The sequence below is a fragment of the Rhinopithecus bieti genome, unplaced genomic scaffold (assembly GCF_001698545.2).
Source record: "Rhinopithecus bieti isolate Rb0 unplaced genomic scaffold, ASM169854v2 scaffold_8350, whole genome shotgun sequence".
NCBI lineage: Eukaryota > Metazoa > Chordata > Mammalia > Primates > Cercopithecidae > Rhinopithecus > Rhinopithecus bieti.
Window position 1 is genome coordinate 1,767,989 of NW_016806031.1, and position 12,974 is coordinate 1,780,962.

The window sequence follows — 12,974 nt, forward strand, 5'->3', positions numbered from 1 at the left end:
TTTTTTTTTTTTTTTGGTCAACGGTATTTAAAAAAAAAAAAACCAACAACAACAACATTGAATGGAAATAATCAAATATTTGATCTACGCTTTTGGCTTTCCTTGAGTTTTCAAAGTAGATATATTTACTTTCCTGATTATTACGTCAAATATACCTTGAATAGAAATTTATAGTGTACGTTTATCATATTACACAATATAGGTCTATTATGTGACAAAACTGTATTGCAGAAACATACGAAACATTTAAAATCACTAATCCTATCAAAGATAATGACTACTAAAATTCTTGTATTTCCTTTCAATCTACTTTTAATGCTATATATATATTATATATTTAGAATAATTTAGAATTTAGAATGATTAAGGCCCAACTGTATACATTTACACTTGCCTTTTCTTGTAAAATTATATCACAAACATTGAACAGTTCTCCATGTCTTTAAACGTTCTTCAAAAAGTTGGCTTTTGATGCTTGTTTTATATTGTCATATAGAATGCAAATGTTTTTATTCTCCCACTCCCATGAACCATAATATAATAAAAATCCTTGTTACATTTTTTAATCCTTGTTTGTTTCCTTAGGATAAATTCCGAGAAATTAATCAAAAAGTATGCACATTCATATATATTACCAAATGCTCCTCCATAAAGACGTATCAACCCACACGTAACTAGAGGACCCAGCATCCCAAACCAGAAGTACTATTCTTATTCTGTTTCAACTCTGTCAGCTGCTGGCTGACAAAGTTTTATTTCATTCTACTTTTCCTTAAGGGTGGTGGGTCTCATGCCAGGTACAGAGCAAAGCACTTTATACAAATTATTTTCCTTACATCTCATATGATTCTTAGGAAGTACTTTTTATTTCCCTTTTACAAAGGAGAAAACTAGGGCTTCGCAAGCTCTGAAGCCAAAGTCCAACCCCGCAGTTCCATTCTGGAGATGCACTGCCACCCACTTCACACTTGTTACCACTGCTGCTCCTGTAGCACACTGCTATCAGTTTTAGGGCCATCTGTCGCTATTCCTTATTTTGTGAAATAAGAGTTTCACAAAGAGAATCTTTTGCCCATTTTTCTATAAGGGGGTTTTCTTTCCTCTTTGTTTAAGGTAATTTGAAAGTTCTCTTAACATAGTTAATATATTAACCCTTTGTCACCTAAGAACCATTTTTTCACATTCTTGTGTTCTGACTTTGAATGTGGAAGCATTTTGCCATCCCAAAGTTTGCAATGTTTATATAATAAAAATCAACGAATCTTTCTGCGGTATGAGTTTGTATCATGACAAGAAAGACCTTCCACATCCCAAGATTACCACTAGTTTTATAATTTCTTTTAAAAATATTTACATCTTTAATCAATCTACTTTTTTAACCCCAAATGGTTATCCACTGGCCTAACATCATTTCCTGAAAACCAAGTCTTTCCCTACTGATGTGAAATGACACTTTTAGCACGTACCAAATAGTCTTACTGTAATATCTGTGTCTGTGTCTAAATTTTCTCTATTCTTCCATTGATCTCATTGACTATTCTGACATTTTTAAGTATAATGCTCTTTAAATATAGCATTTTTATATGGTCTACTATCTGCTATAAGTCCCTTTTTAGTACTTTTCCTTACAAGAGTTTTCCTGCCTATTCCGGCATATTCATTCTCTATGACTTCAAAATAATTTTAAGTAACAATAAAAAAATTATTTAGAAATGAGATAGCGTTAAACTTATAGTAATAAACACTACTGAGCTTTCTTCTTCCTTAAGAATACAGCATGTTTCTCCATTTCGGTCGCTTGCATGCTTCCTAGATGTCATGTGTGTCGCAGTTCCTCTACCTTCCTAAGTTCATTCCAACATGTGTTACAGCTTTGGCTGTTCTTACAACTAGAATTTTCCCTCCATTAAATCTTCTGGAGAATGTGATTATCTTCTTTGCATACATGAAAGCTCTTAATGGCTTTAGAAAAACCCCAAGTTAAACAGGTTTCTTTATGGCCTGCCTTCTCAGAGACTCTAAGCTACTAAAATTCTTCAAGCGGGGAAATACATTGATACATCAGATTTCCAAACTTACTGACTGAAGGAACCCTTCTGAGAAAATTTCTGAACATCTCAGAGAACTAGTATTTCAAGGATTGAATCTAAGAATAAGATGACGAGTTAATTTAAATCATTTCCTCTGTGCATTAACTTACCAGACAAGAGTTTATTAAATCTGTAATTCTTTGCTTTAGCCACCGCCTTATATTTTGCCATATGAATGGTTCCAAAATATAATTATTTCTAGGGGCTAGCCAATACTCAATGATATATAAGTGCCATGATACTGCAATAATTATGACTTCCAATTCTTCTTCTCTCCTACTTCCAAGTTGCTTTTCTTTTCTAGACTGTTGACATTCTACCCAGTTTATTTTCCCCAATATATTTATCATTTTATTATTTAAAAATTCCTATTGGCATTTTTAATAATATCTAGAAATGTGGTATGGATCCTATCACTACAAGTCCTTTCTATCTAAAATGGTCTGCTAGTCCACTACAATTTTTATACACAAACAGGGGCATGTCAATCTTTAGTAAACAGAGATTATGAATAACCTATTTTTTACATTGGTTTGCTGTTATTCAAAGTCAGTATCAGTTCAGTATAAATCTGGCACAATTAATAGGAATTCAACTTTTCCTTGCTTTGCTAATGAAAGCAAGATAACGATAAAGCTTGAGCTACAGTGATGACACAGCTAGCTTTACTACTGTCCTAAGCATCAGGACTGATAAAGTAAAACACCACTAGGTCCCTGCACACCTGCCAGGCAGGTGAAAATAACCCCTTGAAGACTGAGCTACTCACATACCATGCTGCTCATGTGTTAGATTAACAGCAACCTGGATGATCAATTGGTCCCTATAGAAAATGGCTTCATTTGGGGTCAATAAGCCACATATGGAGACAAAATAGGAGAAGGAAACAGGATCAGAAAGAATCAAGTTGTGGGAGGAAGTGTCCCACCAATAAAAAGTAGATAAAACAGGAATAAATGAGAAAAAAATTAATCTGTGTTATGACATACATATAAGCAGGTTAAAGACAAACCCTACTCCACTGACGATTGCATTTGAGCAAAGAAGTAAGATGTCTAGGTTCCTATATCAAATATTCTAACGTGTTGATTTAGAAGTAAGGCCTTTTCGATTCAGATTTATAAATGTAGCCTAATGAACCAAAGCAAATCATTACAAGCATCTTGACATCCTCCCAGTAGATAAAATCAATTTGCTTTTATTTTCTGATAGTATCAATTATGGAACTTTGAGCATAAAGCTAAGCATAATTATTAACTGTCTACAGGAGTTCACTCATTAGTCGGGCACCGACCATATGCCATGAATGTGTAGGTACTGAGGATGCAGCTGGGAACAAAACAGTCCAAGCCCTACCCTCAAGGAGCCTGCAGTCTGGTGAGATAGATGATGGATAAACAAACAAATAGGATACGTTGGACGGAATGAGGGCTATGAAGAAAAATAAATCAGGATCAGAGGGTGGAGTCTGACCCTGTGTAAAGATTTGGGAGGAGACACCATTTGAGTGGAGCCCTAGAGAAAGTGCAGGAGTCATAAAGATACCTGGGGAGGAACATTCCAGACAGAAGAGGCTGCAAGTACAGAGGCCCTGAGGGAGAGTCTCCCAACCTCACCTCTAGAGTCACAGTCACAACCAAGGCAAAGAAATGAGTGAGTACCTTGTTTCTGGATCAAGGGAATCCACAAGTTTTTTATCAGCTAGTAATTTTTGCAAACTTTGATATAAATCCACATTTGTGTTCAACCTAGAACAATTAGAAATGTAAAAAAATTAGTTGACTTTCGAATACCTTATTTTTAACTTTACATGAAAAGAATGGTGTCAGATTGTACCATACACATGCCCAGAAGCTGAACAGCATAACCTACCAGGAACAGTGTAACCATCCTTCCTTCCCACTTTCCTTCCCTTTTCTCCTTCCCTTCTTTCTTTCTTTCCCTTATTTTGGAGACAGGGTCTCACTCTGTCACCCAGGCTGGAGTGCAGTGGCACAATCACAGCTCACTGCAGCCTCAATCTTCTGGGCTCAAGTGATCCTTCCACCTCAGCCTCCCAAGTAGTTGGGACTACAGGCACACACCGCCACGCCCAGCTAATTTTTAAATTTAAAAACGCTGTAAGGGAGAGCTCAGGACACAGGCTTCAGCGCCACGCAACTGGGATGCAAGACTGGCCCTGTAACTGCTCTGGGACCTTGGACACGTTATTTAGACCTTAGGCTGTTGTGAGGATTAAATGAGATCATGTGTGCAGCACACATTTCCTATGTGAATGAACCATGGCCACTGTTGAGCAGTTGTGCCATTCAGAGAGCAAAGGGCCCAAGGCTGGGCAGTGGTTCCAACCCACCCCATAGTACCACTGGCAGGAACCCAGTCCTCTTCCCTAAATGCAAATGCCATGGCCCTCTCAGAGCTGAATAGTGAGCTGGGTCTAGATACAACCTGCACCCTGCTGGGTAGGTCTTCCAGGATGGATAAGGTTGTAAGAACCACTCACCAGTCTCTACTCACAGAGTCAACGATACTCCTGTTCCTCAGTTGGTTCACAAAAAAACACTGAAGATTTATATCAATCGAAAGGTTTCTGTTACCATTCTCATTGGCCTTCCCAAATACCAGTGAAACGGAGGTAGTCATTACTCACCAAAAAACACTCACCAAGGAGAGCCAGACTCCCATATGTGGATCCCAGAAGTCACGCAGAGAGTGAGTGCCAAGGCCTACCTCCTCCTAACCTGCTCACCCATGGAGCCATTCCATGGCAAAGGGACAGCAGTTCAGAGGCTGCCCGCACTGCCCCCACTGCTGAGGTTTAAGGAAATCGTGCATTGCCCCCACTGCAGAGGTTTAAAGAAATCGTCCCAGTATGTTTTACGTTGGAAGACCCTGAGATAGAGCCCATACTTCTGTCTGTATTTGTCCTCCCACAAAATGAAGAGTGACTGTCCATGAGACCAGCCTGTGTCTAATTCGGCAGGAAACAGCGTGCAGAGGGCCTCGAGCAGGCAGCCCACTGCGGACGACTTGCCAGAGGCCTTTCCCGAAAGGCAAAGCTTTCTCCCAGGGAGTCCCCCCGCTTTCAGCCCTGTCAGCGTGCCCAGCGCCTGCATTCTGCAGGGCCCAGTTCTACCCCATTCCGCGGGCTGGTTTTCAGCGGCTGTGGGAAAAGTCACACACGATCGTGCCAAAGTGAACACACGTGGCCCGACCTGGGGAAAAACAGCTGCTGCACATCCTGAAGTGCTGGGTCTTCCAAGGAAGCCTCATCTAACCAGAGAAGCCATCACTCTCCTCCTCCAACAACTTCTGGTATATGAAATTGTCTTCTCGTGTTACCCCCTTTTCCCTGTTGTAAATCCATGCTGGCGAGCCCAGGGCTCTCCCTAGCTCTATACACTGCCTGGCATGGTGCCATGCAGCTAAGTGTGTTGGAATACAGCACTGTCCACCAATAAGTTATTTTAACAAGCACTATGGAGCTCTCGTAAGTGGCTTGAAAACATTTACATTTACCTCAAAATCACTTTAAAATAATTCACTCCATCACAGCCTCAGCCAGAGCCTGCTCCAGCCCTCCCACAGACTTTTACGGCCTCCCTAGACTCCCCTAATTCCAACTGACAGAGGCCACAAGGACCCTGTTTACAGAGCATTTTGGCTTCTCGCCCTGTGGCCCACAGCCACTAATGCAACAGCAATTTAATCAAGCGAGAATCTAGTAAGTTCAACTTGCCACTAGGATACTAAAAGCCCTTGTTTAAGGTAAGTGATAATGGTGATGACAAGAATCCTGGGTGTCTACGATCTCAGATTATCAAGGGACACCTTTACACTGATCTCATTTAACCCTCACAAGGACCCTGAGGCAGGGTTAACTTTACACCCCATTTACAGACAAGGAAATGACGGAAAGAAAAGACAACCAGCCCCGAGGCCCAGGGCCCGCCTGTGAGGTGAGCCACTGGCCTGTCCTGAGCCCTCCCTCTGGCCACCCCTGGTCACTCACACCTCCCACCCTGCTGGGCGGGGGACAAGCACTATGGACTGGACAAAACTGCACAAGTCCATGAAACCGGATCACCCAGGACTAGGTACAGAAGGCGGCAGGAGAACAGGACTTGGCACAGAAGGCGGCAGGAGAACAGGACTAGGTACAGAAGGCGGCAGGAGAACAGGACTAGGTACAGAAGGCGGCAGGAGAACAGGACTTGGCACAGAAGGCGGCAGGAGAACAGGACTAGGTACAGAAGGCGGCAGGAGAACAGGACTTGGCACAGAAGCGGGCAGGAGAACAGCACATACTTCTCTACCATGGTGCCAATACTTCTACAAGCTTCTTCCGCGGCTTCTCTGAATGCTGGCTCAGGGTGAGCAATTTTCACAAAATCAGCCTAATAAAGGGGAAAGACAAAACCAAAAGGGAATTTGATGAGAAGCTTTCTTCCAGGATCTGAGGGTGAGAATGAAAACCAGGTTTTAAGATGTGCCATTGGCTTGGCCTATGCACTTCCATTACTGACTTTTTCCTAAGTGAGAAAAGCAAAGCAGCTTCTTTCAGAACATTTAATTCTGTTATTCCTTGAAACCAAGTTTGTTTCATTCCAAAAAAAAAACTTTATTTCAGAGAAGTTTTTCTCTTTCAAATACAAACACCAAGCAAATTCTTCCTTTTTTCTTTTTTTGAGGCAGAGTCGCCCAGGCTGGAGTGCAGTGGCACAATCTCAACTCACTGCAAGCTCCGCCTCTCGGGTTCACGCCATTCTTCTGCCTCAGCTGTGACTACAGGTGCCTGCCACCACGCCCTCTAGTTCTTTATTTCAAAAGAGCAGGCACTGGTTTCAAATATTCTACAACTTTCTGGCTAAAATTATGTGCAGTATGGTTCTCACATGTTAACTTATCTCCAGAAAACAACTCTTAGAGGCTTTTTTTAACTAACACATATAGTATAGTTTCAAAACCCATTTAACTACATTCTAGTCTTTGATTTAACTACATTGTAGTCTTTGTGCAAAAAACAAAGGCACAGTCTCTTTATAGTCCTTTTAATAAAATATGAGTTCACAGTCTCCACGTAATACTGTATACAACTACTGCTGCTGCTACTGAAGTCATTAGAAATTAAAATGAGTGAAAATTCTTTTTTAAAAACATAAAATGATGTACAACTAAATTTTCATTTTCATGTCAAAAAGCAGATAAACTACAAAACACTACATATTTTCTTCATTTGCCAAGAAAATGTGTGACTATAACATGAAATAAAATCACCACAAGATAAAATTTCCTAATTTTATTATCAAATAGTTTTTAATGCCAAAACATTTAAGTCCATAGTTTGGTATATTTGTTGTAACAGTTGGTAATGATAAAATAACATTAGTACCAAGGTAGCTGAAAAATGAGTTACGTAAATTTACAACTTTTTTTTTACAAATTACTAATCTACAGGTTGTGAATTTATAATCAATATTAAAATTCAAAACATTAGCATACATATTAAAAACTGATTTGTAATAGTGATGAGGAAAACAGTTCTGTTATATAGAAACTGTATTAAAAAAAGAAAACAAAATAAAATGACTACTTGGTGAAAAACAGTTTATAAAACGATTGTCTTGTAACAGTACTAATCTTACTGGCAGGTAATATCTTAAAATCAAAACAGAGAAAGGTTCTTTTTTATCCAGATGACTACATGTATAAATCACATCTTTTTTTTTTTAAGTTTTCAAAATGAGATATTATTATACATAAACATTAAAAATGTCAAAATAAGATACAGGGCAGAGAAGTTAAAATCTTTTAGTGAAGACCAAAAGCGAAAATGTAGAAAAAAATCCTAGAATACTGATTAAGATGAAGACCAAGACAAAAAATACACAGTGAATTCTGGGATTTGTGACAGCCACGCCAACGGTCACCCCTCAGTATCAGTGGGCAAAGGTTAGATCCTCCCACACATACTGGAATCCACAGATGCTCAAGTCTCTGATAGAAAATGGTGTAGTACTTGCATATAACTGATACACGGTACATCCCATATGTCAAATCATCTCTAGATTACTTGTAATACCTAATGAATGTAAATAATATGTAAATAGCTGTTACATTGTATTGTTTTATGGAACCGTGACAAGAAAAAAAAGTCTGTACATGTTCAGTATGAATGCAAATTTTTTTTTCCTAAATATTTTTGATCCAAGGTAGATTGACTCCACAGACCCTCCAATCTGGATGATTGACTATACAGTGAAATTCACTGACACAGATTTTCCTTTTCTGATTTCAGTGACACAATTAGGTGAACAGGGTATGAAACCATCTTTTGAGCAGTGCGTTTCCACAGCTACCCCACCATTCAACGACACATTTCCTATGCACATATTGGAGGCACAGAACAAAAACCCAGTACAAACAGAACTACCCAGAGCCGACTTCACTCCAGAGAAAAACCCTTTACAATAAGATACTTTCTCAGTTTCCTTAAGACCGGGAAGCTTGTGGTGAACATATCTGAAAGGTGTTAATGCTCAAGTCAAGTGTGTGGGTGGAAGGAAATTTTCCAAAAAAGGAAAAAATAAAGATGGGGATGAGTTATGCTGGGCCAAAGAAGTCAGTCAAAAGGTATACAGGATTCCACTTAGGTGACATTCTAGAAAAGGCAAAACTATAGGGATAGAGAACAGAGTAGTGGTTGCCAGAGGTTAGTGGGGAGGGGTGGGTGTGACTATAAAGGGAGACTTGGGGGTTGATGGAACAGCTTTGTATCCTGATTGTGGTGAGGGTTGCACAAATTTATACAAGCTAAAATTCACAGAACCGTACCATCCTCCAAAAGAAGTCAATTTTACTGTATAATAATTTTAAAAACAAGTACATATTTTTTTTTTTAAAGATGGAGAGGCTAACAAACTTTGCAACCTTTCCAGGTAAGGGTTCATGAGACCTGAGCAGCCAGCCAGCCCTGAAACGGTTGGAACAGGAGGAAGAAGAGCTTGACAGATATCCTGCCTGGTCTGGCAGCCCAGCTGCACCACATGCTGGCCAGGCGACAGCGAGCACATCCCTTCATCACCCAGTGCCTTTCTTCCCTCTTGTGAAAATGGAGCTATGCTGAGAAGGTTACTTCAGCTCATCCAGAGAAACCTTCTTCAGCTAACTAGGCTGTAGAAAGGGCCTACCGCCTAGTTAAATCTAAAACAAGTTAATGCCAGAATATAAACTCCATGAAGTAAGAGACTGTGCTGTTTCATTCCTGCACGTATACCTCGTGCCTAGACAGTGTTTGGCACACTACTGTGTGCTCAACATTGACTGAATGTGAGGGAAAAACCTATGTAATTCAATACCATGTAGACAGGATCATAAACGATCACTATTTAAATTGTGTGTGCTGCTTTCCTTGACAAGAGTCACCAAGAGTTGGCTCCTTCAGGCTGATAGAAAATCCCGCTTCCTGGAAATGAGTATATGGAAGAGATACCTGCAGTTCCATGTTTGCTGCAGCTCTGTTCACAACATCCAAGATTTGGAAGCAACCCACGTGTCCATGAACAGACGAATGGACAGAGAAAATGTGGGACTCACACACAATGGAGTGCTACTCAGCCATCAAAAAGAATGAGATTGTCATTTGCAACAACATGGATGGTCATTATGTTAACTGGAATAAGTCAGGCACAGAAAGACAAACATCACACGTTCTCACTCATTTGTGGGACGTAAAAATAGACACAATTTACTCACGGAAATAAAGAGTAGAAGGATGGTTACCAGAGGCTGGGGAGGGTAGCAGGATGGTGTGGGGGAGGTAGGAATGGTTAATGGGTACAAAAAGACAGGAAGAATGAGTAAGACCTGCTATTTGATAGCACAACAGGGTGACTACACGCAATAATAACTGTAGATTTTAAAATAACTAAGAGTATAATTGGACTGTTTGTAACACAAAGGATAAAAGCTTGAGGGGATGGAGACCACGTTTTCCCGGATGTGATCACTGTGCACTGCATGCCCCTATCAAAACATCTCGTGCACCTCATGAATATATACATGAGGTATATTAAAATTAAACATGAAAAATGAAAAAAAAAAAAAGAAAAAGAAAATTTTGCCATCTCAGCAATGGATTTCCTAGTTGGTGAAGAGATCTAGGTATACAGGTATACACTTCTATTTCAATTTTAAAATGTTAAAAAAAAAAAGGCTTTACAATCATTTTCATGTTAAAACTTATTTTTTAATTAAAAAAAAACATTCCTGAAAAGGTTTATTAAAATTGGTTCTCACACCTCTTATGAAAAAGAAGTGGCTCACACTTATAATCCCAGCATTTTGGGAGGCTGAGGCAGTAGGTTCACTTGAGGCCAGGAGTTCAAGACTAGCCCGGGGAACACAGGGAGACCCTGTCTCTATTACAGCAAAAAAAAGAAAAAGAGGAATTTTGTTGTAAACGTACACATGAAGTGTTCTTAGAATTTGGGGAGAAGCGTTCATAAATGAAGAACCTCTGTCAAATGAATATATATGTAAATATATATTACCCAACTATAGCAAATATTTGCTATATTAGTAATCATTCATTATATTACATGTATATTTTATTAAATATACATATTAAAGTACAAGTTCTAAATATCACCTTTTCTGATAACATTTTCCCCATTCCTAATGACATATTTCATCATAAAAAATCATACCTAATGGATCTCAAACAGTTTCAGACATTTTTAACTTTTAATCTAATATTAATAGCAAACAACAAAGGATAAATTTCACTTAAATTTTAGCAGGTTGAAAGAGAGGTAGCTTCAAGTCTAAGGCAAAGCATCTTACCAAGTCGGCCACTCTGCACAAGGAGTCCGAGAGCTCATCGAAGATCAGCACGGTCTGGGGCCCAGGTGGGGTGGAACACGCACGGTCCACAAGCAATTCTGTCTTTCTCAAGGCTTCTTCTTGTGCAATATGAAATCCTTCTGGGGCACTGAGCTCAGGAACTCCAAAAAGACCCTTAGAACCAAAGAATACGTCTGATTTATAACCAAAATTCAAAACTGTGCTTTTTAAATATTTACTAAACTTACTTTTATCACAAAGGAAATCTTGGCTTTCATTGGGGTATCATGTTATACCTGTGATCACGGATACCACTCTCATACTCCCCATATCACTCCACATAAATTACACTAAAAATGTTTCCAGGACATAATTTTTCTTCAATTTTTAACTATTTTCTGAAAAAAAAAATGATATGGGTTCAAAATCCAGCTCTGTCACTTCTACAGAACCTAAGAGTGGCTGCAAGAATTAAATGAGATAATATATGTAAATATGTCTATGTGTGTGTGTGCATATATAGCATTTGATAGATAGACGTTAGCCACAATTATTATTAGTTTATAACCCTGGTCATGTTATTTCTCCTCCTAGGCCTCATATTTTTTTCATCATGTACAATGGGAACAATACACACCTTACAGCATGGATACACATACTAAGGATATGTAAAGTACTAAAAGCAATATCTGACAGAGTAAGATCTCAGTACACAGTACCAATTATTCTACAACTATCAAATAGAGAGGATGAGTTGACCACGAAGCAATAGATATTTTAGAAACATTTAATGAACATATTAAAATCATAGGCTGAAACTGGGAGCAAATTTTATACGTTCCAAAGACATTTCAATATCTTGATAAAAACAAAAATCACTGATCTAATGGGAATGACCATTCTCTTGTTACCTATTCAATCACACTTGTTAGCACACTCAGGAAGGCAGAGAAAAAAAGCATTTAATATGCACCTACCGCATACCATGAAGTGCGCCTGCTACTTTACACAGGTTCTCATTTCAATCACACAATCCTACAGAACAGAGTATCATTCTTTTACAGCTCAGGACACATGCTTTAAGAGGTTAGAAAAGGTGGGCGGATCACGAGGTCAGGAGATCGAGATCATCCTGGCTAACACGGTGAAACCCTGTCTCTACTAAAAATACGAAAACATTAGCCGGGCGTGGCGGCGTGCACCCGTAGTCCCAGCTGCTGGGGAGGCTGAGACAGCAGAGTGGCATGAACCCGGGAGGCGGAGCTTGCAGTGAGCCAAGATCGCGGCACTGCACTCCAGCCTGGGCGACAGAGCAAGCCTCCGTCTCAAAAAAAAAAGGTTAGAAAAAAACTTCTTTGAGGTCACAAATTAATATTGGCAAAGCCAGAACTCGAACCCGCTCTGATCTCTAAAGCCCACACTTTCCCATACTTCTCTATTACAATTACAATCTCAATTACAATCTGTTTGAAAGTCTCTCCTGAAAAGGTGAGCTTCCAGACCCAAGAGCCCTGCCCTTCATTTCTTTAAGCAGCTATAAAACAGAACGCCTACCATATGGGGGGAACTCAATGAAGGAAACAAATGACCGCAGCAGACGCTAGGCTTTGTTAATTAACTTCGTAGGTGTTTAGCACATAGACTTTCAGAAATAGCAGCAGGTAAACCTTCAGGCCTGATAAGGCCTACTCTTTCTACAACAAGGGATGGATGAAGTTAAGCTATTAATCTCTCTTCAAAATATATTACAAGTTAAAAAAATAAAAGTAAGTCAGTAGGGGACAAAGGAGAATCAGGACCAAAAACAAATGTCATCTTTTTTTTTTTTTTGTCTAAATGTTTTTATTTGAAACAAATAGTTGCACCAAGCAAGAGGTTACTTTGCCCACTTCAAATTAAAACAGAGCATAACAGGGGCAAAATGTATTTGGCAGGACAGTTCCAGTATGTGAACATCCTCCTCACTGTGGTTGGGTTAACTTTACTCATATGCAGCTGTTCTTACACAAAATATTATCTTTACATTGATTTAATTTGATT

General features: G+C 39.3%; 1 protein-coding gene across 2 annotated transcripts in view; it reads right to left on the bottom strand.

Annotated features, from left to right (window-relative positions):
* MIPEP (mitochondrial intermediate peptidase) overlaps positions 1–12,974 on the bottom strand; it is a 224,544-nt gene that overhangs the window by 210,064 nt on the left and 1,506 nt on the right. For both annotated transcript variants that reach the window (XR_001886079.1, XM_017874490.1), the window contains exons 2-4: positions 10,935–11,108; positions 6,399–6,487; positions 3,752–3,838 (exon numbers count right to left, since the gene is read on the bottom strand). Coding sequence is in view for 1 of the 2 variants with exons in the window: in XM_017874490.1 (XP_017729979.1) it covers positions 3,752–3,838; positions 6,399–6,487; positions 10,935–11,108 (350 nt within the window). In the remaining variant the exon portion in view is untranslated. The remainder of the gene's footprint in view (positions 1–3,751; positions 3,839–6,398; positions 6,488–10,934; positions 11,109–12,974) is intronic.